The following is a 26,323-nucleotide window of genomic DNA, read 5'->3' on the forward strand; positions in this document are numbered from 1 at the left end:
TGCATCACGTGCGCAGCCCTACCGTCGGAGGTTGCCTTGGATTTTCGCCGACAGTGCCGGCTCGGCGCTTTATCAGATCATCTTCGATAATTTATTTACCGTGTCGACATCATCACTTTTCGGGGAAGTTGCCAGTCCTCTTGACACCTGCCGCCCTCAATGTCCCAGAACAACACCACTTCGGACATTCTGCTAGTGAGCCGCGCCTTCCACTACCCTGCGCCCGACTCCTCGTTCCTCTCCCGACCACCAGTGCTCCACTCCACTGCTAACCGCACCGTTCCTCCCAGGCCGGCGCCTTCGCTGCCTTTTCTGTCGACTTGCTCGTATACCCCCTCGACACGCTCAAGACGCGCTTGCAGTCGCCCGACTACAACCGCCTGTTCGTCAATGCCTCGACCAACACCATCAACCGCGCGGCTATGTTCCGCGGCCTGTACCAGGGCGTCGGCAGCGTCATCATAGCCACTCTGCCTTCCTGTAAACCCCGCCCCCGCACCCACGGCCCCCTACGCGAGCACGCCTCTACCGCCGTCGCCGCCCTTCCTGCTCGCCATTCCGTCTGACCCGGCCGTCTTTTTTCAGCAGGAGCCTTCTTTACGACGTACGAGGGCGTGAAATCGCTCCTCACGGAGCACAACCCCATGCTCGCGCACTCGCAGCGCCACCTACTGCCGCAGCCAGTGATCCACTCGCTGGCCTCCAGCGTCGGTGAACTCGTTTCGTGTGCAATCCTCACACCCGCCGAGGTCATTAAGCAGAACGCGCAGATGGTCGATACGTCGGCCGCGGGCACGCACAGCAACGCAACGGTCGAGACGCTGCGCAAGTTCCGGTCGAACCCGCTCGCCCTATGGCGCGGCTACTCGGCCCTCGCCATACGCAACCTGCCCTTCACTGCACTGCAGTTCCCCATGTTTGAGCGCATGAAGGAGAGCCTCAAGGCGTGGCGCGACCGCACCGGCCGCCGCACTGGCTCCCTCGCGGAGAGCGGCATTATCACCGCCGTGTCGGCCGGCTCAGCCGGCAGCATCGCCGCCATTGTTACCACGCCCATTGACGTGATCAAGACGCGCGTGATGCTGGCGGCGGCCGGCGAGGGCAAGCCCAGTAGCAACAGCAGTGGCGCGAAGCCCCATACCGGTGAGCTTGTCGATGCGTTTGGCAAGCCGGTCAAGGCGTCGAAGGACGCAATGACGGCAGCGGGGGGCATGGTCAAACAGGCGGCGCGCGGACGCCTCTCTTCCGCGGCCATTGTGCGCGAGATCCTGGCGCAAGAGGGTATGCGTGGGCTTTGGCGTGGCGGGGCTCTTCGCGCCGTCTGGACGCTCGTTGGTAGCGGGCTGTACCTGGGCGTGTATGAGAGCGGGCGTATTTGGCTGGCGAGGAGACGTGGAGATAATGTTAGCGAAGAGGAGCTGTTTTAGTGGTGTGTTTCCGTTCAGTGCGCAGGTGAGAAAGTGGGGAGCATGCATGTGAGTGAGTGCGCATGTGAGATATTGCATCTCTGTGATAGACGATGTACTGTGTGTTGTTTGCCTGTTCACTAGGCAGCCCATATTTAGGTCCCTTTTACCTGGACGTCCTCATACATCGGCCGACCCTTCCTAAACCCCTTCACAGTAGCTTATGCACTTGCCATACCAGTCCTCACTCCACGACACTGGATCAACACGCCACGAAAGGTCGGAACAACCAGCGAAGCACCGCCCAGCTAATTACCCCAATAAGTTAGCCCCTCGGCGGATTCCCAGCGGGCGGCCAGCATCACCGCTCCCGAACGCCGCACCCTTCCACCAGTAAACCACACACGCCCACATCGTGCACCGCATCCGCCCTCACTCCAAACGCACGCCGATTCTTAAACATACCCCACGAACGAACCCGACGAAAACCAACCCCCACCGAAACCCGCACGCGCGCGCGCGCCCCGCCACCACCATGCCCACGAGCGCCAGCGACGACGACGCATACTACACGGTGCCGCTGCGCGACCAGCGCGTCTTCGGCGCGGGCATCCGCCGCAAGCGCGTGCTGTTTGTGCCCGAGGAGGCGGCGGCGCCGGCGCCGGCGAAGCGGCTGCGCAGTGGTGGTGACGTTGCGGACTTGTATGCTGCTATTCTTGAGGGGAGGGGAGGGGGTGCTGATGCGGCTGGTTCTGGTTCTGCGAATGGTTCTGGTTCTGCATCTGGCTCCGCCGCACAACCGCAGGCACGAGAGGAGGAAGCAGGAGCAGAAGCAGGAAAAGCGCCCGAGCGCGCAGCGTCTGCGCCACCAGCGCCGACAGAGGAGCTTTGCGCGACGTGCAACTTGCCGCTCAGACCTGGGCACTCGGCGACGCTGGCGCACCAAGTCAGCCTAACGCACTCGCACCCGCCGTCGGCGATTGCGCGCGACCGCAAGGGGTTGGCGTTCCTGCGCGCGCACGGCTACGACCCGGATGCGCGGCGGGGGCTGGGCAAGGAGGGCGAAGGGATTCTGCATCCGATTAAGGTGCGCGAGAAGAAAGACACGGTGGGTTTGGGGGCGAGGCTGCCTGTAAAGAATGCGGCGCCGAAGAAGGTGCAGAAGTTGGGGGCGAAGGAGGTCAGGGAGAAGGAGGAGGAGGCGAGGAGAAGGCGGGAGGGCTTGCAGAGAATGTTTTATGAACGGGAGGAGGTGGTGAAGTATTTGGGGGAGTTGGGGTAGTGGCATGGGTGGGGGAGTGCTGCGATGGCTGTCCGCGTAGAGTGGGTGTGGGTTTGGGTGGATTCATAGCGATGGCGTTTGGGAATTGGGGTTCGTGCTGTATTCTTGAAGCTTGAGAAAGACATCGTGAAGGGAGAGACAAATATCAATCAAAGAGACTGCTAAAATTCCAAGTAGAGCACCAGAAAGGTAAACGCCGCAAAGTCCGCGCCGCAATGCAATGTCAACAACAACGGTGCTTCTGCGGAAGCTAGCTCTCAGCCCAGCCGCCTGACAGCTAACCACCGCGACAACTCCGACAACTCACTTCTCCCCCTTCTTTCACACTAAAGGATGAAGCCTATAATCGCCGTCCCCGCGATTGCCGCGCTGGTCTTCCGCGCATGGTCTAAGAAGTCGTTGACGCCCGCCGGCATCGTGGCCGCGCTGCTGACAGCCATCGCCCACGCCGTGCACCCATGGAACGCGCCATTCGCGCTGCTGTGCGTCTTCTTCCTCGCCGGCACCGGCGTCACCAAGGTTCGTTTCTGCTTTTTGCGCCCGCAGTCTGTGGGGGTTTGTCCGCTGCGACGTGGGAAAAAGAAAGAGGGTGGAAGAGTGAGCTAGGCTGACACCAACTCCAACCAGGTCAACCACGACGTCAAGGCCCGCCTCACGCACTCCTCCTCCGGCTCGCCGGGCGGCGAGGGCCCTCGCACCCATATCCAGGTCCTCGCGAACTCGGCTGTCGCTTCCGTCTTGATACTGCTGCACGCCTGGCAGCTGTCGCGCGAGCCCGACCCGGTCACGGCGGCGCAGTGCTGGCCGCGCGGCAGCGACGTGCTGATCGTGGGCATTGTAGCGTGAGCAATCACCTACTGGAACAAAACAAAAAAGAAACCCAGCTAACACTCCTCACGCAGCAACTACGCCGCCGTCGCAGCCGACACCTTCTCCAGCGAGCTCGGCATCCTCTCGCGCACGCCTCCGCGCCTCATCACCGCGCCGTGGCGCACCGTCCCGCGCGGCACCAACGGCGGTGTCAGCGACATCGGCTTCGCGACGGGGCTGATGGGCTCGCTGTTGCTGGCGGGGACGGCGACGCTGCTGTTGCCCTTCTGCTCGCCGGCCTGGGACCCCAAGGCGCGCTTCGGCTTCACGATGTTGATGACGTTTGCGGGGCTGTGCGGCACCGTCATCGACAGCCTGCTCGGCGCCGTGCTGCAGGCCAGCGTCGTCGACACGCGCACCGGCAAGGTCGTCGAGGGCGATGGCGGCCGCAAGGTCAAGGTCCACAGCGCGGGCTCTGCCCACTTGAAGCAGAGGGCTGTCGTGCGCGAGGCGTTGACCGGCGATGCCAAGGAAGGGGACGATCCCGTCGCCCAGTCGTCCGGCGTCGCGGCCCCTCGCACTGAGGCGGATGGCGCGCGTCACCGCGCTGCGGAGAAGGCGGGCAGCGTGCTGCCTGGCCCGGATGATGGCGAGAGCAGGCGCGTCGTTGTCGGGTGGGACGTGCTGAGCAACAATGGCGTTAATATCGTCATGGCGGCTTTGGTGAGCGGGGGGTCGATGGCGGCGGCGGCGTGGACGTGGGGTCTGCAGCCTGCTGATGTGTTGGCTGGGTTGTTGTAGGGGGGCATGGTCTTGATGGTGGGAGCACCGTCTTGCTGATGGTGATGCGGAGGGCTGATTTGCTCCGTTGCTCGACCCGGCTCGGTATGGTATGGTTGGTATGGCATGGTATGGGTTTTTCCAGGTAGACGAGTCTGACGGACGGACAGGCTTTCATGATGTCTCACGACTCAAAATGACAAAAAGTTAATTGTTCTACGTCCTTTTCTTTGTCATTCTCCCATTTTTCCTCTCTGGCCTCTTCTCTAAAGTCTCTTTCTTGCGTCTCGTTACTTGTTTTCCTCTCTTTCTTATCTCCCTCCCTCTTCCACTTACCCATATGCCTATCCATGTTTCGACACTGCAACCTCTCAGCTTCTTATACACAATTACAAGCAAACAAGCTCCCATGCTCCTCCATATCTGTCTATGCTTCGAGTAGTATAAATGGCGGGGCGTCGCGGCGTGCTTGTTGTTAGGCTGCTGAGTGCCGTCAAAAGGGTAGGTCCAGTCTATCCTAGTTAAGGCAACTACTGCCGACCCTTCCTCCAGACTACCAAAGCTGATCGATCGAATCTTACAGTAACTCGCTATTATCACCACTCCTAGCAGCCAAGCATCTAGCGCAGGGCTCACGTCAACGACGCTACTGTGGAGCAGCGGGTACCTTTCCTTCGTATATGCAGGTAAGCATTAACAAAGCCAGGTGTATTTTTCCAGCGCGCGATTCCTCTCCGCTTACTGAGCTATAAGAAAGAGCATTGGGAGACGCGTATATATAAAGCACCTGGGACCGTTCCGTGCAATCACAGGCACAGCATCTTCATATTTTCACACCAATACTCAAGCACCGCACCAAAACCAAGATATCGAGCAAGGTGGGCATGAACACAACATGAGCCAAGTGCCATACGAGCGTTAATAACAACGTCAGATGTTCAGCACCACCAAATCCGTGTCGATGGCGCTCCTCCTCGCAGCAGCGAGCCTCGTGCCAAGCAGTCTCGCAGCCAACGGCGTGTCCTGCCAAACGTCTCCCGGCAGCCCCGACACGGGGGCCGTGACGGGCGTGATCAACGCGCTGTACGGGCGCGGCGGGGACTGCAAGCACGGCAACATCATCGGCAGCAAGTGCACGACGTTGGCGAAGCACGACGCGGCTGCCGTCGCGCTCTGTGGCAACTCGGTGTTCTTCCTTTCGTGTGCGGATGTTGCGGCTGCGGCCAACGATGTCCAGCAGGCTTGTTTGAACGACGGGAGGGCTGGCGGCACGTTTAGTGCCAGTAGTCCGACCCTTGGCGATTATAAGATTGAGGTTATTCATTCGTGAGGGTGGGGTGGGGGGCTGGATGGATGAGGGAGTTGTTTGGTTGTTTGGTTGTTTGTTGGTGGGGTGGTGGAGCTGCACACTTATGTATATAAGCATTAATGATGCGCTTGGCTGCACCGTGTATGTGCAGCTATCTGCTTTTGTACGTAAGTGGAGTTGAGCTAAGTGGAGACCTGGATACTTACTCATACGTGATTAGACATTCTGGGGATCCGGCTGATGGCGAGGAAGTATACGTGGATAGCTAATTTGGATTATAGCTTGTACATAAGTGGAGTTTAGCGAGGGTTTTGACGAACGGGTGGGCCTTTGTGACGATGGGAGGTCGCAAGGTTGCCTGGATGCGGTTACGGGTAGAGCTCAGTTGCCTCTTGGGGGTTACTTAGCGCCAGAGTGTAGACCCCCTTCCCCGGTTTCTTCAGCAGTACAGCGCTCGTGCTTTCTAACAAGATGAGAGGTCATTCGTCGAGAAGAGGACCTCATCCAGGGTCTTATATGACTATTCCTTGTGGCCGCTGCCTAGTAACTGAGAAAAGCTTTTGGTCAATGCTCTCCTTAATGGAAGTCGTTAACCATCACCAAAGTTTGCAATGCAACTAGAAGGGAAGGGGTGAGGAGGAAACCATTACTTCCTGGAAAAGTACAAGACGAAGTGCCCCTTCCGAAATGGGCTGGGCCTTTCGAGGCGGCCAGCGATACAAAAGTCAATTCCACTCCCAGCACTCTCTCCTTAACACATCTTTTACATCCCGGATATCCAACATTGAAAGCTAGCAGCATCCATCCAGACTATCGTCAATCCGCTTGCTATCACACATCACCAGGCACAATCACTACACAGACCATGTCTGCACTCAATGTCTCAGATGACAACAACGCCAATCTGGCAGACACCACCAGGAAAGGAAACCAACCGCTCGCTCGGCCTCTAACCCCTTCCAATCTTTTAACTGATTCTCCATCCGGATCACCGCCCAGCGCCCCGTCTGGTAGTCCATACAGCACCTCATCCGACAGTTCACCCGGCGACAACAGGCCTAAAACTCGTCGAACGCGCCGAAAAGGCAAACATGTGAAGTTCCAATACGGTCCACCAGCCACGGTCTCATCACTGGACGGTCGACAGCAAGAACAGTCCACCCAGACAGAGCAGCAGCAGCTACAGTCTCAGCCGAACTATGCCTCTGAATCACAGCCACAACCCCAACAAGTAGAGAGTCAATCATCGACGCAGTCACGACTCTCGCGAGCATCCTTTGATGTGCTGAACACCCTTCCGATGCAATACGCACCTTTCACACCGGCCTCATCACCACCGCCATCGCCGAGGTCAGAGCCGCCCTACACGCCAGCCACGATTTACGTTTTTCCAATTCGTAGCGAGGATCAGAGAGTATTACTCGATGCGGAAAAAGATTCAGTGGAAGAGAAGGACAGTGAAAGAGGCGGTGCAGTGCTGAGAGGAGGTGCTAGCAATGCGGGATTGGACGTTATTCCTGAGGTAACGGAAGAAGATGACTCCGAATTAGAGAGGAGTAGCAGCAACGAGACAATAACGCCAGCTAGGTGGAGAGTATTGGAAATATTGCCTAGGTTGCAGGCTAGGTTGGGAATATTATCGAGTCCTTCGGAGACAGAATCGGACGAAAGCAATCCGCCACCGCCCTCATGGGCCATAACCAGATTCTTTCGCCGCATATCCAGACACTGTCGCACCGATCCCTTTGCTTTCACTATAGTGTTCCTTGCCTTATTCAACTTCCTCCTTTTGCTTGGTTATAGTATATATTCCATATTCAGACCATACCTGCCGCTCAACCATGACGTCGACGCTGGACCTCGACTAATAACGACTGACGCTGAACCTCTCATTTTGAGGCTGAGAGGAGGTGCTGGCGATGGGGCGGATGTTGTTTCTGAGGCAAGGGACGAAGACCTCGAAGCAGGACGGTCTCCTTCCAGGGGACGGCGTCATTCCAGGACACGACCGGAGGGCGAAATCAATCCACCAGCCCGTAGAATTTCTCCGCTCGAGATCGGGGTAACAGGGAACGAGAGATCATGGGCATGGCGTGATTACTCGCTCGAAAGTGGGGGGTATAGGCTCGTACCCGTCTTCAGAGCCATCGGCAGAACAGCGAGAGCAGCGGGCAATGGCATAGCCGGATTCTCTCGCCGCGCATGGCGAAGATTTTGGGACAATCACCCAATTGCCGTTATTATCGGCGCATTAATGGGGGCTGGGCTCATCGCCGTCTTGGTATGGGTTGTCTACCGTGAATTCAAACGCAAAAATAATCATGACTGCCTTGGACCTCCTATAACAACAACGACGACGACGACGACGATGACGATGACGAGTACCGCTGAACCTCTGCCGACGGCGACTTGGAAGTCGGCATGCGAGCTAAGGGAGGGGAACGGAATGGCACTGGCATGTAGAGGAAGAAACGCCACTGTCGACGTTTATAGTTCTACACTGTCATTCGCATAGGTAGGTGGCAGTAGTAGACAGTAGTAGACAGTAGTCAGATAGGAATTAAAGAGATTATATCCCCGCTGCGGCGGCTACAGCAGCACAGCCATCCCATGTACAAACTACCCGGAAGAAGAAGAAGAGAGGGCCAAACTGCACAGATACTACACGTACAAGGAGAAGATGTAGGTACCCACGTGGCCACTGTGGGCAGTAGAAATGGAAATGGAAACAGAAACAGAAACAACAACAGAGAAAACAAAGAGAATAACCATGCCCAGTCCTAGTCCAGTCCTACCGCACGCACGCATTACACCCTCCGCCCAATCAACCAACCAACTCCCAACTCCCAGCAGCGCCCAATGTAATTACGCCAAGTGAGTGAAATCCCCATCGCATTACACACACACACACACACACACACACAAACCAACTCAAACCCCCTCGCGCGGAACGACAGGCCTCGCATACGCGCACGCCTCGGCCTCTTGCTCGGCGTCGTCGTCGTCGTCGTCGTCGTCATTGCTGCTGCTGCTGTTGTTGTTGTTGGTGGTGGTGTTGTCGTTGTTGGCGCCAACGGCGGCGTGGCCTTCTTTGAGCGGCCAGGCTCGCTCGCTAGCGTCGGCGGCGGCGGCGGCGGCGGCGGTGCTGGTGGTGGTGGTGGTGGTGGTGGTGGTGGGTGCAGGCACGCTCACGTTGACACGCGCGCCAGCCGTGGGCGTCATGGCAGCCCCCTCTCCCTCTCCCTCTCCCTCTCCCTCTCCCTCTTGACGCCTCCCCCTCCCCCTCCCCCGTCCTCGCTCTTTTACTTGCGCCTCCATCTCCCAGCTCCCGGCCCGGCCCTCCCTTCCCGCTACACCAGCACCGGCAGCGACGTCGACGTCCATGTCCATGTCGCTGGCGCGCTTGGTGGCGGCTTGGAAGCCACTTCCTGCCCTGCCGGCCTTCGGTCTCGCGCAAAAGCAGCACCCTGCGCGCGCGAAAAGGCCTGTTGCCGCCGCCACCGCCGGGGTTGACGGTGATGAAGACGCAGACGCAGACGCAGACGCCCCATCGCAGCCGCAGTCGTGGTTATGGTGCCGATGCCGGCGGTGCACCCGCACGCCCGCGCAGGCCGCCGCGGCCGCGCCTACGAGGACGAGGGCCGCGAGGGAGGCGGCAGCGCCGATGGCGCCGGCTGTGCGGGGGGAGAGGGGGTGGGGTTGTGTTTGCGTATGCGCTTGCGCTTGAGAGACTGGCGGTGTGGTTGGTGGTGGCAAGGCAGTGGCGGGGGATGAGAAGGCGGCGCAGAAGAGGGGGGAAGAAGTGTTGGCATTGGCGTTGCACACGTCGCACCAGCTGGCGACGCCGTCGGGGAGGGCGAAGGCGCGCAGCGCGGCTGCAAAGGCGGGCCAGGGCGTGTCGGTGCCGGCGGAGGGGCCGTGACCGAAGAGCGGGAGGGGGGTCAGCGTAGTGGTAGTGGTGGTAGTGCCGTTGCGGAAGGAGAAGCGGACGCGGAGGTCGGTGGGGGAGGCGGGGAAGGAAGATGAAAACGAAGAGGAGTAGCTGAGGAGCTCGAAGACGGCGGTGCTGGCCCAGTCGGGGATGCCGTTGTTGCTGTTGCTGGTTAGGCCGACGAGGTTGAACAGGGCGACCAGTGGCTCGAGGTCCCCGAATAGCAGGGAGAGCTTGTTGTGCGTGCCGCGAGTGGCGACGTTGGCGGATAGGAGGTCGAGGATTTTGGTTGCGAGGGCGCGGCCGGCAATGGTGCGGGCTGTAGTGGTGTCGGGGTCCGAGTTGAGCGCTTGTTGCTGTCTAGGTAGGGAAATGTCAGTAAGAGAGAGAGAGAGAGAGACGTGGGACAAAACCCACCGGTCCGCAAACCAGCGCAGCCTTTCCAACGCCCCCTCCAGCTTCCCTCCCGCCCCCAGCATCGCCCGCGCCTGCGCATCATGCCCCGCCGCATACGCCACGGCGTCGAAGACGGCATACGCGTCCGCGCGCCGCCACATGCTGCGGGGCAGCACGCCCTCGAGCAACGCCCTCCCCACGGCCTGATACAGCTCGTCTGCGTCTGCGTCCCCCTCGGCGCCAACACCCGCCGCCCACGCCCGCGCCTCCCGCTCGTACGCCGCGCACCCGCTCGCCCCCGCCACCCACACGCTGCCGGGGTCCGAGGGCGACGCCGTGCGCACCCGCGCGTACTGGTACCCATCCAAAGGCGCGGCCCCACCCGCCCTCTCGTCGCCGTCGGCCTGGGCCCCCACCGGCGGATACAAGCCCTGCAGGAACGCCAGCGCCGTCGCGCCGCTGTACCCGTCGTCGGCCGCCAGCACGAGCAGCTGCTCGCTGCGCAGCACCGTGGCCGAGACGTTTGCGATGCGCGAGGTGGCTGCCGTGGTGCTGCTACCATCGTCGATGGATGAGGATGAGGACGCGGGGAAGTAGCGCGCCCGCAGCAGCGCGCCCTGCGCAAATGCCTGCGCCGCGCCGAGGGGCGTGAGGGCCGGCGCGGCGGCGTTGTTGTCGTCGTCGTTGCTGCTGCTGCCTAGACGCGGAGTGCGCTCGCCGGTGCGGGTGAAGATGACGGCGCCGTGGATCGTGTAGGCGCCTTTTGTTGTTGTTGAGGAGGAGGATGCTGGTGGGAAGGAAGAGGAAGAGGGCGCGGCGGACGTGAGTGTGTTTAGGAGGAAGAGGAGGATGAGGAGGATGAGGGGGAGGGGGTTGTTGAGCCAGGCCGGGACGAGGAGGGGGAGGGCCGCCATGGCTGGCTGCGTGTTGGATGGGTGGTCGAGAAGGGAGAGAGTGATAGAGATAGAGAAAGATAGAGAAAAGATAGTCGACTTGGACGAGTACGACAGACAGTACGACAAGCAAAGTCCTCAAACGAGCAAAGATCAGCTCCGAGCAGAGCAGAACAGAGCAAACCCGGACAGAACAGGCCAGGACAAAACGAGCGCGAGAGCAAGAGAGAGTAAGAGAGAGAGAGAGAGAGCAAGAGAGAGAGAGAGAGCAAGAGAGAGAGAGAGAGCAAGAGAGAGAGAGAGAGAGCAAGAGAGAGAGAGAGAGAGAGAGGGAGAGAGAGATAGAGAGGCAGTCGAGCGCAAAATCGCAAAAAGAGAGCCCCCAAAAATTTCCCCACCGTACGCGCGCGTATGTACGCAGGTAGTTATGTACGTAGGGCTCCGCGAACGGCCAGACCAACCAGACAGGCAGGCACGCCTCGATCGCTCTCGACCCTCGAGCCTATCCTAGGTACATTACCTATCTGCCGCTGCTTCATTCCTAGGTCTGATTACCTGCTCCCGCGCCCGCAACACACCACTCTGATGTAATGGCAGTGATGATGATGATGATAACAACAACAATAACAGCAGCTGGGTTCGCGAGATTGCGTGGAGCGGGAATGTGAGGCGGCGCTGCTTGCTTGACCTGGCTTAACACAACAACACTACACGACACAACACAGCATAACACGACCGACGGAGTGGGTGGGTGGGTGCTTGCTTACCGGCGTTTTTGCGTCTGCCTTTTTTTCTTTTTTTTCTTCTTTTTCTCCTCTCTTCTTTCGCAACTCAACTCAACTCACAGCCTCTCCACTCCTTACCCCGCCAGCAGCGTGTAGGTAGTATAAGGTAGGTAGGCAGCATATACACGTAGCCAGCAGCACGCACGCCGCCCGTCCCGCGCAGTCGTAGTCGTAGCTGTCGTCGTCGTGATAAATGCCCGTTGTAGGTATGACCCTGCCTACTACCATCAGCACCAAACCAACACTAAATGGACAGCAACAACAACCCCCTAACTTACCTGCCCAAACAATCAATCAGCAAACCACAACAAACAAACAACAACAAGAACCTCCGTACCACCCACCCGCCCGCCCGCGTACAAGTGACGTGACGTTGCTCGCCCACCCCTGCAGCACGTAGAGTACACCGGCGCAGTGACGCCAACAACCGCAACCCAACCCACACACACGCACACTTAGGTAGACAACCAAACCTACCATACCAAACCAAACCAAACCACCCGCATGCGTCCCACCCCACCACCACCCGACCAGCAGCCGACTCCGGCCACTTGCATGCATGCATACACGCACGCATCAGAGCAAGTGTGCGTGTGTGCAAGTGTGCGTGCAACCTACCACGCAGCCCGCTGCCCCGTCCCACGGCTAGCTAGGTACGGATCCGTACGGTAGGTACGGTACTCCCAGGCAACTAAACTTCCGTGCCGAGGACCTTGCATGCCGCGGGCGCGGCAACACAAGCATTCTTGGCAAGGAATGGATGGAATTGGTATGAATGACATGACGTGGATGGATGGATGGACGGCGCATGCCATGGCAAGGCTTGTTCCGACCAACCAATAACCAACAACCGATACTTAAACCATGTCCTGTCTGTCGCGTGGTGCTACGCAACACCACACTAGGTACAGTACCTTACCCACCTTAGCCCATGAGACATGAGATGAGCATCCCGCACAATGTGCACACACCCACCCACTCCACACACATAAACACACACACTCACACGCCACCACCACCTGTGAAAACGTGAACGTCGGCCATCACATTAAGTAAAATAGTCCTGAACCATACTGCTACAGAGACGTCGAGTCTAGAGGACGCCGAGGAGCAAATAGCAACTCCACCCAAAATCATTTCGTGCCCAATTGAACCATGCCCGCAATGCTGCTGCTCCTTTTTCGTACTTAAACCTGCACCTCGACGCGACCCTCGGAGCCCGGCGCGCCCTTGGCCATGTTGGGGAGGAGGTACTGTTGCCCAAAAGTTAGCTAAATGACCAGCAGGAACGGGGCAACAATGACAAAAACAAGCCGTGCCACGGAGATTTCCGGGTGAGATATCGGCGATCCAGAGATCCGATAACGGATATCTGATAAAATCTTGCAAGGGCTGTGCGGGGGGAAAACAAGGAAGTGGGGGAATTACGGTAATGTCGTCCCAGGGGTGGCCTGTGCCGTTTGTTAGCCTCGTGTTTTCGCAGATCATGTGGGACGTTCGGGTACTCACGGTAAAGACCGGTCCTCAGACGCTTCTGGTCGAGGAAGTGGGCAATCAGACCGATGGAACGGCCAAGGACGAAGAGACCGTTCAGGACACCCATCTTCAGGTAGTCCTCGGCCTCCTCGGCCGTGAAGGCACCGCAGTTGCGGAGCAGGTCGACGAAGCAGACGGCAACGCAGCCGTCGACGTTCAGGATCAGGTTGTCCTTCTTCGACGTGGTGACGCTCTCGACTGCCAGGGCGTAGTCGAGGAGCTTGTGGTTGGCAAAGTTCTTCTGGACGAACTCCTTGACGAGCTCGACACGCAGATCGGGGTTGTTCCTCGACTTGACCCTGTGGCCAATACCGGGGATGAGCTTGTTCTCCTTCCTCATCGTGTCAACAAAGTCACGGGGGCTGAGGCCCTTGTCGTAGGCCTTGGTGAACTCCTCGGCAGCGCCGTCCAGGGCACCACCGAAACGCGAACCGATGGTGAGCAGACCGGACACGAGCGCGGAGATCAGGTCCTTGCCGGCACGGGTGGTGATGATGGTGTTCATGGCACCGGACACGGCGGGGCCGTGGTCGGCAGTGAGCATGAGAACCATCTCCAAGAACCTGCTGGCGTAGTCGGGCAGGCGGCGACGGAACCACAGGAGGGACATGACACCGCCGATACCGATGTTGTCCTTGAAGACATCGGAAATGGGCATACCGGCGTACAGAAGCTCCTGGCCACGGTCATCGGAAATGGTGGAGATGAAAGCAGCGGGCTTACGGATGAGGCCAAGCTCCTGCGCCCAGTTGTAGTCCATGGGGATCTTAGGAACCATGGGCTCGGGCTTGACGGTGATGGTGCCGTCCTGGACAAGCTTCTGGTAGACCTCGGCGAGGACGGCAGGCAGGTCCTCGAAGGTCTCCGGGACGTGGAAGCCGGCCTCCTTCATGGCCTTGTTCTTGTTCGCGGCCGTCTCGAGCTGAGAGTTGGCGAACGAACCGGCGTGACCGAACTGAACCTCAGTTGTGAGCATGCCGGCAACGGTACCGATGGCCCAGGCAACAATGGGCTTGGTGATCTCGCCGCTCTTGACTGCCTCGATGACACGGTACTCCTCGACACCACCGACCTCACCAAGCAGCACAAGGATCTTGCACTCCGGGTCGGCCTGGTACCTCAGCATGTGGTCAATGAAAGTAGTACCGGGGTACCTGTCACCACCGATGGCAACACCCTCGTAGACACCGTTGGTGTTCTGGGCAATGATGTTGTTGAGCTCGTTGGACATACCACCGGACTTGGAGACGTAGGCAACCGAGCCGGGGCGGTACAGCTTGGAGGCGACAATGTTGTCCATCATACCACCGGTGTTACCGATCTTGAACGCGCCGGGCTTGATGCCACCGACCGTGGCAGGGCCGATGATCGTGATGCCCTTCTTCTTGGCGACGTGCAGAATCTCACGGGCACGGCGCTCGGGGACACCCTCAGCGATGATGGCAATGGACCTGATCTGAGGGAACTCCATGAGCTCCATGGTGGACTGGTAGACACTACGCGACGAGGCGAAGTTGACGACGGTGTCGACGTCGCTGTGCTTGGCCATGGCCTTCTCCACCGACTGGTAGACGGGGAGCAGAGTCTCGCTGGTGCCCCAGTACATCTTGCTGACGAACTGGCCACCGAAAGTGTAGATGATACCCGCGACCGAGGGCTGCTTGCGCTTGCAGATGAAGTCGAAGTCGAGCATGCCCTGGACGGCCTTGGGTTGCAGGCCGTAGACGAAGCATCGCGTCTTGTTGTGGAAGAGCATGTGCTGGGCAGGCGGGCTCAGCGGCCTGCTGGGAGCCTGGAAACGGCGAATGTTGTCATTTGCGGAGAGGGTCTCGCCGTTGGGCGTGCCGTCGACGGTGGCAGGCATGATTGCAGGTAAATGGAGGCGAAAAAGGGTCTACAATGGGGGGGAGAAAGAAGAAATCTGGACTGCGGGAGAAGTCAGCCGAGTGAGGTTCGGAGGGTTTATTGGCAATTGGCGGGCTGACAGCGATCGCGGAGCAATGTGGGCCGTTCGTTTTTCGCCCTTTGCCCTGGTGGGTGCACCGACCTTTTGTGAAATGTTCGCTGACGGCGCACGCGACAGACGAAGAGAGCAGGAGGGAAGTGGGCGACGGGGGAGTCGGAGGAGGCAATGGGCGAGGAGAAAAAGGGACCGGAGTGCGGAGAGAAAGCAAGATGACGGAGGAAGGCAGCGGATGTTGCTGAGGACCCCTTTGAGCCGTTGCAAGCCAGTGTGTTGAGGAGGCCGGAGGGCTGATTCGCAGGGATTGGCGTTGGGGTAAAGCGAAAGCCGGCTCTAGCGCACCTCAAGTCGCCGACGGCGCACCCACTGCATGGGGAGCCGACGGGGGGGCCAGCACCTTGACGTCCGACACGGCGCGGAACATGCAACGGCACCACATGAGCTGCTGACGTTTCTACCACGCCCCCGGACTTCAGCTCATGTTGACTGAGTCTGACTGATGAAAGTCGATAGACTCAGGTGGGAGGAGGGGGGGAGGGTGCGGTGAGCCGTCCGTGTGTGTCCGCCACTCCAGCAAGCCCGCATCGCGCCAAGCCGGTTGGTGCTCCGTGCGGCTGCCTTCCCAACTCCCCACAGCGCGCTCAACCGTCGCTTAGTCCGCGCTAGACGTGCCCCAGCAGACTCCGACTCAGGGCCCTCAAGAGCTGCCGCGCGACAACAATTTCGCTCCCCAGCTGCCCGCGCATTCCGCCGCATTCCCCCCTCGATCTTCAATTCCCACCTCTTCCTCTTCTTCAACTTCCCTGTGCTGTCTCTCTGCCCTCGTCGCTGCTCCTCTTCCGTCTCTTCACCAATTCCCTCTCACAGGTAAGCCCGCCCTTCAGCTCCCCCGCCGGTGCCCACTCCCCGAACCCGCCTCTCAGTCCACTGCGCTCCGACGGCCGGAGAGCCTCACTTTGCCCCGTTTCCGCGGTCCATACGCGTCTTCGCCGCTCTTCATCTTTCTCCATTCCTCTCGCTGACGCCGCCTCCAGCTCTCTTTAGCACTTTTTGATTCACCCTCCTCTTCCTCACAATGTCCGCCAAGTCCATCCTCGAGGCCGACGGCAAGGCCATCCTCAACTACCACCTCACCAGAGCCCCCGTCATCAAGCCCACTCCTCTCCCTCCCTCGGCCACCCACAATGCTGCCCCCAGGCTCGCCTCCATCTACTTCCCTGCCGACCAGGACGTCAAGGCCGTCCTCGACCAGGCTGAGGCGACCTACCCGTGGTTGCTGCAGGCCGACTCCAAGTTCGTCGCGAAGCCGGATCAGTTGATCAAGCGCCGTGGTAAGAGCGGCCTGCTTGCCCTCAACAAGTCGTGGGCGGACGCTCGCCAGTGGATCGAGGAGAGGGCAGGAAAGACGCAGCGTGTCGAGACCGTTGATGGCGTCCTGAGGCAATTCCTGGTTGAGCCTTTCGTCCCTCACCCGCAGGAGACCGAGTACTACATTAACATCAACTCCGTCCGTGAGGTGAGTCGATATCCTTTTTTGTTTTCCTTGGTTCCAATCATGCCGTTTTCCCTAGCTCTTTCTGAATTTTTGCATCTTTTTTCTTTTTTTTTTTTTTTAATAAATTTCGCGGAAGGGGTGTTGGTTGAGAAGTGTAGGCCCAGACACGTGTGTTGGGGTGGCCCTCCCGTTTTGTTCGCCTCGGACAGTCCGGGCGAAGGGAGACGCACCAAACACAGACACGGGGCCCACACCTATCTTCAGATTACCCGCCGCTAGCTGCACACCATTTGATCCGTACCTGCCTCTCTTATCTGCCACTAGCTGGTTTTTAGAAGGCATTCGACTCCACGTTGTGCATCCCTTACCATCTTGCGGCCTTGCCATCGCTTACTGCCGCACCACCCCTGCTGACCATCATGCTTTTTTAGGGTGACTGGATCCTCTTCACTCACGAGGGTGGTGTCGATGTCGGTGATGTCGATGAGAAGGCTGAGAAGCTCCTCATCCCCGTCGATCTCTCCGAGTACCCCTCGAACGAGCAGATTGCTGCCACTCTCCTGAAGAACGTCCCTGAGGGCGTCCACAACGTCCTCATCGACTTCATCTCCAGGTTATACGCGGTCTACGTCGACTGCCAGTTCACCTACCTCGAGATCAACCCCCTCGTTGTCATCCCCAACGAGGATGCCACCTCTGCTGAGGTTCACTTCCTCGACCTGGCGGCTAAGCTCGACCAGACTGCCGAGTTTGAGTGTGGTGCCAAGTGGGCCATTGCCCGCAGCGCTACTGCTCTCGGCCTGGCGACTCCTGTCTCCAAGGACAACAAGGTCACCATCGACGTTGGCCCGCCGATGGAGTTCCCTGCTCCTTTCGGCCGTGAGATGAGCAAGGAGGAGGCCTTCATCTCTGAGATGGACGCCAAGACTGGTGCTTCCCTCAAGCTCACCATCCTCAACTCTTCCGGTCGCGTCTGGACTCTCGTTGCCGGTGGTGGTGCTTCCGTCGTCTACGCCGACGCCATCGCCTCTGCTGGTTTCGCCAGTGAGCTCGCCAACTACGGTGAGTACTCTGGTGCTCCCACCGAGAACCAGACCTTCCAGTACGCCCGCACCGTCTTGGACCTCATGCTCCGTGCTCCCATGCACCCTGAGGGCAAAGTCCTGTTCATCGGTGGTGGTATTGCCAACTTCACCAACGTAAGTCTCCACTGAGCCCGTTCAAAAGAAACAAAATCTGACATACCACAGGTCGCATCCACCTTCAAGGGTGTCATCCGCGCTCTGCGCGAGGTCTCTCCCCTGCTCATTGAGCACAATGTGCAGATCTGGGTCCGTCGTGCCGGCCCCAACTACCAGGAGGGTCTTAAGAACATCAAGGGCGTCGCCACCGAGCTGGGCCTGGACATGCACGTCTTCGGTCCGGAGATGCACGTCTCTGGCATCGTGCCTCTTGCGCTCAACGGCAAGAAGACGGACGTCCCCGAGTTCGCTGGTTAAAGCGATGTAAGTAATGCAACACAAGCGGAGTCGTCGGAAAACGGCCGGCTATGTGTCGGTCAGCGGGGTTTTATCAAAACGTCTTTTTTTCATCTTTTTACTGTTCCTTTAACGAAAGACCACGGGTAGAGATGGGGGGGATGGGTGCAGGAAATAAATGCGAGAAGGCTCGCTCGAAAGAGCGGGGCAGAGCGGCCCTTTTTCTCTTACTCTTTGCATCGTTTTAAGCGTTGAGGTGAGAGGAACGCGGGGATGTATGATGCGAAGGGGAAGGAAGGAATGCGGGGCTCGCCTTTTTTTGCATTCAGATTTAATAGGCCGGTTAGGGTTGGTTGGTTGGTCGGGTGGCTCGACGATCGATCGACGAACGGCAATGGGCTACGCAAAGGGGGGCTACGCTGACGGGTAACTATGGACGTACGTACGGTTATAGAGGAATGAGATTTTGGAGGAATACGGGATGATATTTTTTATGTTTCTGTTTTTTCTCTCTTTTCGTTCTTCCGCTTGCTTGTCCCGTGCGGTGCCGGGTAAAATGACCGAGTGAGGAGTGAGTGATTACGCGGTCAGCTGGTCGGTTGGTCGGTTGGTTCGTCGGCTGTTGGTTGGTTGGTTGGATGGGTAAGTGAGTAGGTACCTACCTATGTAAGTGGGCAGTGGTGGCCTGCGGGCTCTCTCGTTCGCGACTGCTGCTGGTTGCGGAATGCGGGCAGGTTGGTCAGTGGGAAGGAAGGGGGGAGTGTGACTCGGGAGCGGATGAGGAAGGAGAGGGGAGAGAGGGGTTTATGTGCATTGTGTGCGTGCATGATGCGTGCGTGCGTTGTATGTGGCATGTGGCAATGAGGGTGCGCGCTTTTTTGGGACGGGCGGATGCGTGCAGCGGGGCGCCTGATGTGGATGGATGAGATAAATGGATGGATGGACGGGTGGGTGTGGCGTAGGCAGGCAGTTAGGTAGGCAGGCACATAGCTGGCTACGACTCCGCGGAGGTGTGGCACTGTTTCTTGTGTGGGGGGTGCGTGGTGTTGTGATGTGGTGCGGTGGTGTGGCGTGGTGTGGTGTGCTGTATGTATGTATGTGCGTGCGCTTGGGGATGAGTTGATACCTACCTAGGTGCCGTGGTGGATAGTGGGTGGGGCGTGGACGGGCGGATGGGCATGGTTGGTGGGGTTGGGTTGGGTTGGGTTGGGTTAGGGGAGGATGGGGTGGGGTGCGTGGGTTGACACTATTTGGTGATGATCTTCGTGGCGGTTTGGTCTGTGTGGAGGGGGTGTGTATGCGTGTGGATGTGTGTACGTTTGGACGGTCTTTTTGAGATAGTGGTGGGAGGAGCAATGCTTTGTAGATATGTTGTTTTGGATGCTGGTGGTGTTGGTCTGTGTGATCGGATCGGGAAGTGATGGGCCAGTTGACGGGTTGACTGACTGACTATAGTTTGTTTTCTACTCTTACAGATTTTATAGCCTTATACCTTTACAAGTGTCTTTATACCCTTTATAATTATTTATATTTGTACCATTAGAGACGCTCTAGTACTGTATGTATGGTAGAATATACTTGATATATAGTTAAGGCGGGCAAATTGTTCAGAGTTAGTTTAGAGGAGATGAATTAAATAGAAGAGAAACCCCACATATCTATTCCTAAACTTGATTAGAACACTTCTCGTGCTATCTGTCCACGTCTCTTTAAAGTCCCTACTACTTATTTTCTACATGTCTAATCCGCTCGCTGGCAGCATACTTAGAAATCTACTTTACTATACACTGCTATGCCACCGTTTCATCATGTCTTGTCCTGCTTGTTCTTCCAGCGTTAGACCTAATGTTAACACCTAGCTATATCTACTCGACAGTACCTAATAATGTCAGTCATACATTTCCTATACTTGATACCTACCTCAAATACTCAACGCTTCTAGAAGCAGAGCAAAATCATGTCTTATTTTCGCAAAGAAAGAAACAGTATACCTATTCCTCCTCTTCCTCTTCCTCTCCCCCGACATCATGCTCGTTAGATCGCACCGCTAAATCTCTTCTGGAGACACCTTTACTGCGTGGTGCTATTCTTCCAATCACAGACTCTGTTCATCCGCTTACTGAAGCATCAAACACGCATATGTAAAGTACGTCGTACTGAGCAAACTCAGGAGCAGGCCATCTCTGCCCACTGCAAACAAAACCCACAAAGAAAGGCTATGAACACAATCTGCGAACACAAGCTGCAAAAACAAACTACCGCCAAGGTGAGCATACGCAGCATACACTGAATGCCAGATGGCTATAAAGCACAGTCACTGTTAGCTGTTCGCCAACACCAAGTCCTACGCCATGACACTCCTCGCCACGAGCCTCCTTGGAATTCTTGCCGAGGAGGCGCAGTGCGAGACTCCATATGACAGCCCTCACACAGCTGATCTCACAGTTGCGATTAACAAGGTCGGCAATTGGGAATTTCCTCTTTGCGAGAACTACAGCACCGGTAGCAGCCGTTGCCAAACACTGGAATTCTACAAGACGGCCAAAGCCATTCTCTGCAGCAAACCGTCCCGTCCTACCTGTGTCGAGGTCTCTGGTTTGGCTGGAGCCATCCAGAATAAATGCGTGACGGCCGTCCAGGTCGGTGGCTGGATTTACGGCAGTTCTACCGACTGTTGGGTCGAAGGATTGTTCATGGTCCATAAGTAGGCATGTGCAGAGCGCAGTTCACTAATGCATGTAACTCGTGAAATGGTGCTCCCGATGTCTGGCCAACAATGGGAGGGTATATGTAAATAGCTCCTATAAGCCCCGGTTCAGACTCAACCACTCGTGAACAAAGCATATGTGCTATGGAGACTTTCTCGCTTTCCATGCAGCCGTCCTATGGGTGAAGACTGAAAGCGGTACGTGATACCGAAACATGAGTAGATGAAATGGGTCAATAGGAGAACAAGAGGAAGAAAGACGGACGAGAGAAGAGATAGCTAGAGAGAAAAGGGAGGGGAAGAAAGATTTGAAGAATAGGCAAAAGAGAAGTGAGAGAAGTGAATGAGCATCGCCATATCGCCCGTTTTACCTGGCTGTTTACCCCGCCTCTGATATCGTCGACATCCTTCGGCAAGCCCTCACAAAGACCCTCGATACCATCTCTCCCATGCCACCGCCAGCCAACAAGAATTGCGCCAGCCTCAGCGTTGGTACTAGCGTTAGCGCCGGTGCTCGGGCAAGCACTTCTGTGCTTGTCCGTGCCGTGCTGCGGCTGTGGGGGAGCAGGCGCCGCGGTGCGGTCCCTCGAAACAGCTGGGGATGATGACAGTACCGTGCTGTTTTCGGTCGCTAAAGTGACGAGGTCACCGTGGGTAGGAGGTGATAGTGGTGACAGCGATGTAGCGTGGCGGGACGTAGTGGCGCAGACAATGGCGCATCAAGGCCTAGTGAGACGTGTTGTGCTTGGTCGGTGTCTTCCATTCCCGACTGACGTTGTTGCTATGTTTCCGCTTTTGCTGCATGCACTTACTTGCATCGTCGTAGTGTTAGAACAAGTAAGACCTCTCAAAGCGAACATGTTCCCTATGGAGAGCCAATCCGAGCCAAGAATGAATTTCATTTCCTTTTTTTTTTTTTTTCCTATTTTGCGCAAAGTATCCAACAGGGCCGTCCCATGCATCTTTTTTCCAGGACCTTCGTTATCAGGCATGCCAACGCCGTTGATGCGCACTCGTCACCTCCGAAAACCGCCACGCCCGCCTTCTTCCAACCGCCTGATGATCGGCCAAACAGAGGAAAAATTTGGAAAGCAGGAATGGGTATCGTCGTTGAAGACATGCTAGGAAGAGTAGTTGGAAAGGAAAAGTGAGACGAGTGTAATGAAAATAAGAGCTCCGCTCAGTGTTATTAGTACTTTTGTTTTTTCAGGCAAGCCTCATCGTAGAACCGTAGCGAACGAGGCAGACAACCTCTTAACTCCGGCAAATGCCACTGGAGAACGAACGAAATCGAAATTAAACGAAGAATCATCCAGTAAGGAAATAGAAATCCCGATCGGAGCCAGAGTCGACAAAGTCGGGTAACCTGTGGAGAAGTGTGGTTGTTGAATCCGCACCTTTCGACTGGTCGGTGGAAATGGACAAAAAGCAAGGAATATAGGCAGGCGACAGGCATGCAGCCCGCTCATTCCTCGGCCCACCTCTTCTCTCTCAGCGATAGCTCACCTGACCTCGTACCCAGCAGCTCGTCCTTCCAGGCCCAGTATTCGCCAAGACGGATTTCGGCATAGCTGGCATAATCAAAGTCGATTTGGCTGATTTTGGCCTGAATAAGCGCCCAGATGCCCCAATAGAAGCCGGGCACGCCTCGGAAGCTGTCGACCTCGCGGAAAAGTTGCTCTGCGCTACGCTCCATCTCGGTTTCGGAAAGCGGCTGTGGCAGATGCGAGCTGTACGACAATACGTATTCGCGGAGGAATTCACGGCGCTCAGAGCGCGTCGGCATAGCGTTGTAGTCGCAGTCGAAACCACCCCACTCGGCAAAGTGGTTGCTGATGTCAAAAGCAGCAGGTGCCGGCGTGGCATATTCGTAGTCGATGAAGTCGACGCCGACGGCATCCGTGGAGGCATCAGTTGCGTTGGACTCGGTGGTAGATGTGGGCGACGCGCCGGAAGAGGGTTGTGGTTCGACGATCACGTTTCCGGACAGAAGGTCACAGTGGCTGAACACGAGAGGGTTTGAGCTGATCCCAGGCGTGTCGCCGAGACGGCCCAAGAGCCACTTCAATTCTGACTGTAGACTGGCCTTGCGCTTCTTCTCAATATCAGAGTCATGGGGCAGTTCATGGATCCATTTCTGCATCACGGTCCAGAGATTGGGTGAAGGCTTGTCCGGAGTGATGTTGTCAATCGCTACCAGCCAAGATGCCTTGCGTCCATGGCTGCGTCGAGCATCCATTTCCTGGTCAGCTGGGGGTATCTCCTGTATAATGCTCGCGATGGGGAGTGTCGCGTGCCATTGTGCGAGGCGCCGCGCGACTCCACGGTAGACTTCCTGGCGGCGTAGGTCAGAGGGCGCACAAACACTGCCCTCAATGAACTTGTATAGCAGACCATTCTCGAAGCGAGCGAAAAGTGGAGGGGCAAGGTTGTGCCTGGCGAGCAGGTTGTGTGACCGCGTTTCTCCTAATGCAAAAGTCAGCCATGGTGTCAAAAAATACGGCAGGGCGGGGGAGCACTGACTTTCCCTGTCTATTAAGACGTCTGTTCCCCGGCCATACGCTCGCATCAGCACGGCCTCGCGGTCGATCTGCTCCTCGGACCAGCCGGGCAGCTTGTTGATGGCCTTCAAGAGCTGTGGGCGGGCGCAATCAGCGGAATGTTCGTGTGGGAGACGCGTTGGGCGCTTGCCTTTGACGTACAGTGTTGGTGATTCCATCAGTGAAACGGACGAATTCAATCGTGTCTTGTGACTGCTCCCATTCGGGCCTGAGGGTGAGGATGAGGCGCAGAGCAGAATTGTGCGAGTCGGTGCTATCGTAGCAGAGAGGGATGTAGCGGAGAGAGTCGTGGTCCATGGCGAGAGTGGTGGTGGGGGGAAGAATTAGGCGGAGGCAGAGCAGGTGGGAGTGGTAAAAAAGTGCAATGCGGGTAGTGGTTGAGTGTTTGAGAAAGGGTCGCGCGCGGGGGCTTTCATGTGAAGTTACGTAGGCCCACTTGCCAGGGGCAGCAGGGGTAGAGCTTGCCGGGCGCAGGGCCGGATCGTGGCCAAGTCAGCGGGATGCGCAGCGACCCAGTGCTCTGCCGATTGTTGGACGTCGCCGGCGTCCACCTCGATCCATTCGCTGCCAACCTGTTCCTGGCGTCCTTTCTTCCCTGTGGCCGCGTGTCAAAGGGGCCAGCCACGGCTAATACGGCCCGGCACCAGCGCGGCTTGGCACCTGGAGATCACGACCTCCTCTGCCTCAACCGCCACCGCCCGGTGGGTAACGGTAGCATATGATGTAGCTCGTGTTGCCTGCTTCGCCTCTGATCAACATCCTCACCCCATCACGTGCGTCATCGCTCGCATCCTCTGTCGGTTCTCGCGATAAGCCTACCTACTACCTACGTAGTCACTCCCTATTTCAAGTCCTATTTGTTATAGGCGGTGCATACTTAGTCATCCCTCATTTCCTCAAACGGCGGAGCTAATAAAAGGCTTGGTTTAAAAGTCCTGGCCAGGCTATGTGCTATTGACCGACTGCCCATCAAAGCTTTGCCTTTGTCTTCTTGCCCTTTGAGCTCAGGCTCTCATCAGAGTGCAGCATGGACATATACGCCTCGCTGAGCTTTGTCTTCTCCGAACTTGGCACGGAATCCCACTCCTTCCTCTCCCGCGCCTCTCGTTCATTCCATACACGAATCTCTGCCTCCAGCCACTTCGTCGAATGCTGAGCCGTCTCCTTCGGTGCCTCCATTGGAATCAGGTGGCCGACGCCTTTCACCACCACCTCCTTGACCCGGTCTGCAGGCGCGCCTCCGCTGCCCCCAACACCCACGCCCGTCACGGCCATCTTGTCCGAGCGTAACTCTGGTCTCGAGAGCGTAGATGTCTCGCCAAAGATATACAGTACTGAGGGTAGGAGGTGGGGAAGTCGATTAAACGTAATAATGGGCTCTGCGCGATAGAAAGGCGCATTGGCGAGACCGGAGGTGGGATCGTAGTCCGCGTGGCCGACAGGATCGCGATTGTGGGACGTCGTTACTATGAGCTCTGGCTTGATGTCTGGCTCGACGCCAATTGTTCGAAAGTTTGGCCGGAGGAAGGTGAAGACTTCTTGGTGTTTCGTGGTCTTAAGCGTGACGGGGGTGGACGTGGTCGCCTCCGAGTTAAGTGTGGTCGAGGGGGTCCCGGGGAAGAGCGCCGTTGGTATGTCGCGCAGACCATGCTCCAACCATCGTTCCAAGACACGCAGGTCCCACGATTGGTAAAACTTGCTCTTTTTCGCGGCTTCGGCGGCTTCGCGACGCGAAGGCCAGACCTCTCGACGGCGAGAAGAGAGCATTGCGGGCATATAATTGCCTTGGACGGAAGCAGCCCGCTGGATAACGGGGTCGATGAGGATCAAACTCTCCATGAGCCTAGGGTGCAGCAGGGCAAGGTTGACGAGATTGTTACCGCCCAAAGAGTGGCCGATACCGACTATTGGTCGGATCATCTCATCGCGGAAGACGTTCACCATGTGAAGAAGGTCGAGGGGATGATCGAACCAGCTTGCTGCGCTACGTCAGTATTGATGATTTTGCCTTTTGAACATCCAGACCCACGGTCATTGCCAAGTTTGTCCTCATTCAGTACACCACTTTGCCCTTGATGGGCGACATCTGCGATCCAAATACCACGGATGGCCTTGTTTTTACTTTTCAGGAGTTGATAGATCTCTTCCCAGAGTGGTTCGTAAAGCTCCTTTATGAGTGTCAATAAGCCGCGTTGTACCAAGCATGGGGATTATATCAACCTTGGGAAAGCCATTCGCATGCGCTCCAATGATGGTAATATCTCCAGGGCTCGGGGTAGGATTGTCAAACGGGCGGTACTGCTTGTATACAACCTTGAGGGTGTCGTGCTGGTTTTGTGCCGTTGCCCTTGGATAACGCCGGATATGCTGGCCAGGCAGAATGTGCTCCTTGATCTCGAATGGGTATGCCATTTGGTGATACCAAGCAGATTGAGATAGCTCGAGTATGTTTGGAAATCCAAGATGCGTCGAAGAGAGGTTCTGGCTGGCTACTATGATCAGCGAGCTGAGGGGTCAGTCGCTATAGGTCACAAGGACAGTTATTCAGGCTAACTGATGATAAGTGAAAGTCCTCTATATCCTTTGAAAGCGACTGTACGTGCACTGTTGTCGAGTTTGTAACCGATGATTTCGCAGCTTCAGCTGCGGTTATAATCGGCGGGCCGAGGTTACGGGAAAGCCGTTGATTGGAGCTTCAAGTTACGGTGAATGGTTGCAGCAAGCTAAGCTATCTGGATGCGATAGATTATCTGATATTGCAAGCGCGCTTCCGGACTGATTTAGAGTCTTGTTCTAATTTATCTTCGCTGTAACTGGTCTAGCTGAAAATTTGGACCATTCCGAATTCCTGGATGGTCGACATGTACGGACGATCGATTCAGTTGGGTCCCCACGTGGAATACTTGAAGATTGTTTCACAGGCTCTTGGCAAGTGAAATGGTGGGACTTCAATGTGCCGGAAAGCGGGGGAGGAGATGGAGCCCGTGAAGT

The 26,323-nt window shown here is 57.1% G+C and overlaps 12 protein-coding genes across 12 annotated transcripts; 7 read left to right on the plus strand and 5 right to left on the minus strand.

Annotated features, from left to right (window-relative positions):
* The first annotated feature begins 75 nt into the window (after positions 1-75).
* Positions 76-1,463, plus strand: K452DRAFT_243817 (uncharacterized protein). The gene is made up of 3 exons (XM_033537925.1): positions 76-195; positions 291-480; positions 586-1,463. The coding sequence occupies exons 1-3, from the start codon at positions 160-162 to the stop codon at positions 1,425-1,427; spliced, it is 1,068 nt and encodes a 355-aa protein (XP_033401334.1). The 5' UTR covers positions 76-159; the 3' UTR covers positions 1,428-1,463.
* Positions 1,464-1,941: 478 nt separating this feature from the next.
* On the plus strand, positions 1,942-2,688 carry K452DRAFT_221337 (uncharacterized protein; the record flags this gene model as incomplete). The annotated part of the gene is made up of 2 exons (XM_033536511.1): positions 1,942-2,140; positions 2,264-2,688. The coding sequence occupies 2 exons, from the start codon at positions 1,942-1,944 to the stop codon at positions 2,686-2,688; spliced, it is 624 nt and encodes a 207-aa protein (XP_033401335.1).
* Positions 2,689-2,991: 303 nt separating this feature from the next.
* On the plus strand, positions 2,992-4,660 carry K452DRAFT_283977 (uncharacterized protein). Its single transcript, XM_033539868.1, has 4 exons — positions 2,992-3,207; positions 3,316-3,530; positions 3,591-4,397; positions 4,449-4,660. Exons 1-3 carry the CDS (start codon positions 3,022-3,024, stop codon positions 4,297-4,299), a joined length of 1,110 nt encoding a protein of 369 aa, XP_033401336.1. The 5' UTR covers positions 2,992-3,021; the 3' UTR covers positions 4,300-4,397; positions 4,449-4,660.
* A 34-nt stretch (positions 4,661-4,694) lies between these two features.
* Positions 4,695-5,895, plus strand: K452DRAFT_122920 (uncharacterized protein). Its single transcript, XM_033535197.1, has 5 exons — positions 4,695-4,779; positions 4,862-4,964; positions 5,036-5,156; positions 5,213-5,754; positions 5,808-5,895. The coding sequence occupies exons 2-4, from the start codon at positions 4,959-4,961 to the stop codon at positions 5,554-5,556; spliced, it is 471 nt and encodes a 156-aa protein (XP_033401337.1). The 5' UTR covers positions 4,695-4,779; positions 4,862-4,958; the 3' UTR covers positions 5,557-5,754; positions 5,808-5,895.
* A 557-nt stretch (positions 5,896-6,452) lies between these two features.
* Positions 6,453-8,102, plus strand: K452DRAFT_305611 (uncharacterized protein; the record flags this gene model as incomplete). The annotated part of the gene is made up of 1 exon (XM_033542916.1): positions 6,453-8,102. One exon carries the CDS (start codon positions 6,453-6,455, stop codon positions 8,100-8,102), a length of 1,650 nt encoding a protein of 549 aa, XP_033401338.1.
* A 6-nt stretch (positions 8,103-8,108) lies between these two features.
* K452DRAFT_356042 (uncharacterized protein) lies at positions 8,109-11,032 on the minus strand. The gene is made up of 2 exons (XM_033546014.1): positions 9,936-11,032; positions 8,109-9,878 (listed from the first exon to the last, which is right to left on the minus strand). The coding sequence occupies exons 1-2, from the start codon at positions 10,826-10,828 to the stop codon at positions 8,519-8,521; spliced, it is 2,253 nt and encodes a 750-aa protein (XP_033401339.1). The 5' UTR covers positions 10,829-11,032; the 3' UTR covers positions 8,109-8,518.
* Positions 11,033-12,737: 1,705 nt separating this feature from the next.
* Positions 12,738-15,053, minus strand: K452DRAFT_283980 (uncharacterized protein). The gene is made up of 3 exons (XM_033539869.1): positions 13,102-15,053; positions 13,021-13,043; positions 12,738-12,845 (listed from the first exon to the last, which is right to left on the minus strand). The coding sequence occupies exons 1-3, from the start codon at positions 14,990-14,992 to the stop codon at positions 12,780-12,782; spliced, it is 1,980 nt and encodes a 659-aa protein (XP_033401340.1). The 5' UTR covers positions 14,993-15,053; the 3' UTR covers positions 12,738-12,779.
* A 1,113-nt stretch (positions 15,054-16,166) lies between these two features.
* On the plus strand, positions 16,167-18,085 carry K452DRAFT_324553 (uncharacterized protein; the record flags this gene model as incomplete). The annotated part of the gene is made up of 3 exons (XM_033544713.1): positions 16,167-16,607; positions 17,018-17,785; positions 17,837-18,085. The coding sequence occupies 3 exons, from the start codon at positions 16,167-16,169 to the stop codon at positions 18,083-18,085; spliced, it is 1,458 nt and encodes a 485-aa protein (XP_033401341.1).
* A 394-nt stretch (positions 18,086-18,479) lies between these two features.
* Positions 18,480-19,234, minus strand: K452DRAFT_283985 (uncharacterized protein). Its single transcript, XM_033539870.1, has one exon. It carries the CDS (start codon positions 18,916-18,918, stop codon positions 18,727-18,729), a length of 192 nt encoding a protein of 63 aa, XP_033401342.1. The 5' UTR covers positions 18,919-19,234; the 3' UTR covers positions 18,480-18,726.
* Positions 19,235-20,282: 1,048 nt separating this feature from the next.
* K452DRAFT_295229 (uncharacterized protein) lies at positions 20,283-20,772 on the plus strand (the record flags this gene model as incomplete). Its single annotated transcript, XM_033541790.1, has 2 exons — positions 20,283-20,330; positions 20,389-20,772. The coding sequence occupies 2 exons, from the start codon at positions 20,283-20,285 to the stop codon at positions 20,770-20,772; spliced, it is 432 nt and encodes a 143-aa protein (XP_033401343.1).
* A 1,464-nt stretch (positions 20,773-22,236) lies between these two features.
* On the minus strand, positions 22,237-23,629 carry K452DRAFT_305616 (uncharacterized protein; the record flags this gene model as incomplete). Its single annotated transcript, XM_033542917.1, has 3 exons — positions 22,237-23,237; positions 23,295-23,406; positions 23,474-23,629. The coding sequence occupies 3 exons, from the start codon at positions 23,627-23,629 to the stop codon at positions 22,237-22,239; spliced, it is 1,269 nt and encodes a 422-aa protein (XP_033401344.1).
* Positions 23,630-24,301: 672 nt separating this feature from the next.
* K452DRAFT_324555 (uncharacterized protein) lies at positions 24,302-25,744 on the minus strand (the record flags this gene model as incomplete). The annotated part of the gene is made up of 3 exons (XM_033544714.1): positions 24,302-25,311; positions 25,362-25,500; positions 25,553-25,744. The coding sequence occupies 3 exons, from the start codon at positions 25,742-25,744 to the stop codon at positions 24,302-24,304; spliced, it is 1,341 nt and encodes a 446-aa protein (XP_033401345.1).
* Between the last annotated feature and the right edge of the window lie 579 nt (positions 25,745-26,323).

Source organism: Aplosporella prunicola (genome assembly GCF_010093885.1).
Source record: "Aplosporella prunicola CBS 121167 unplaced genomic scaffold K452scaffold_4, whole genome shotgun sequence".
NCBI lineage: Eukaryota > Fungi > Ascomycota > Dothideomycetes > Botryosphaeriales > Aplosporellaceae > Aplosporella > Aplosporella prunicola.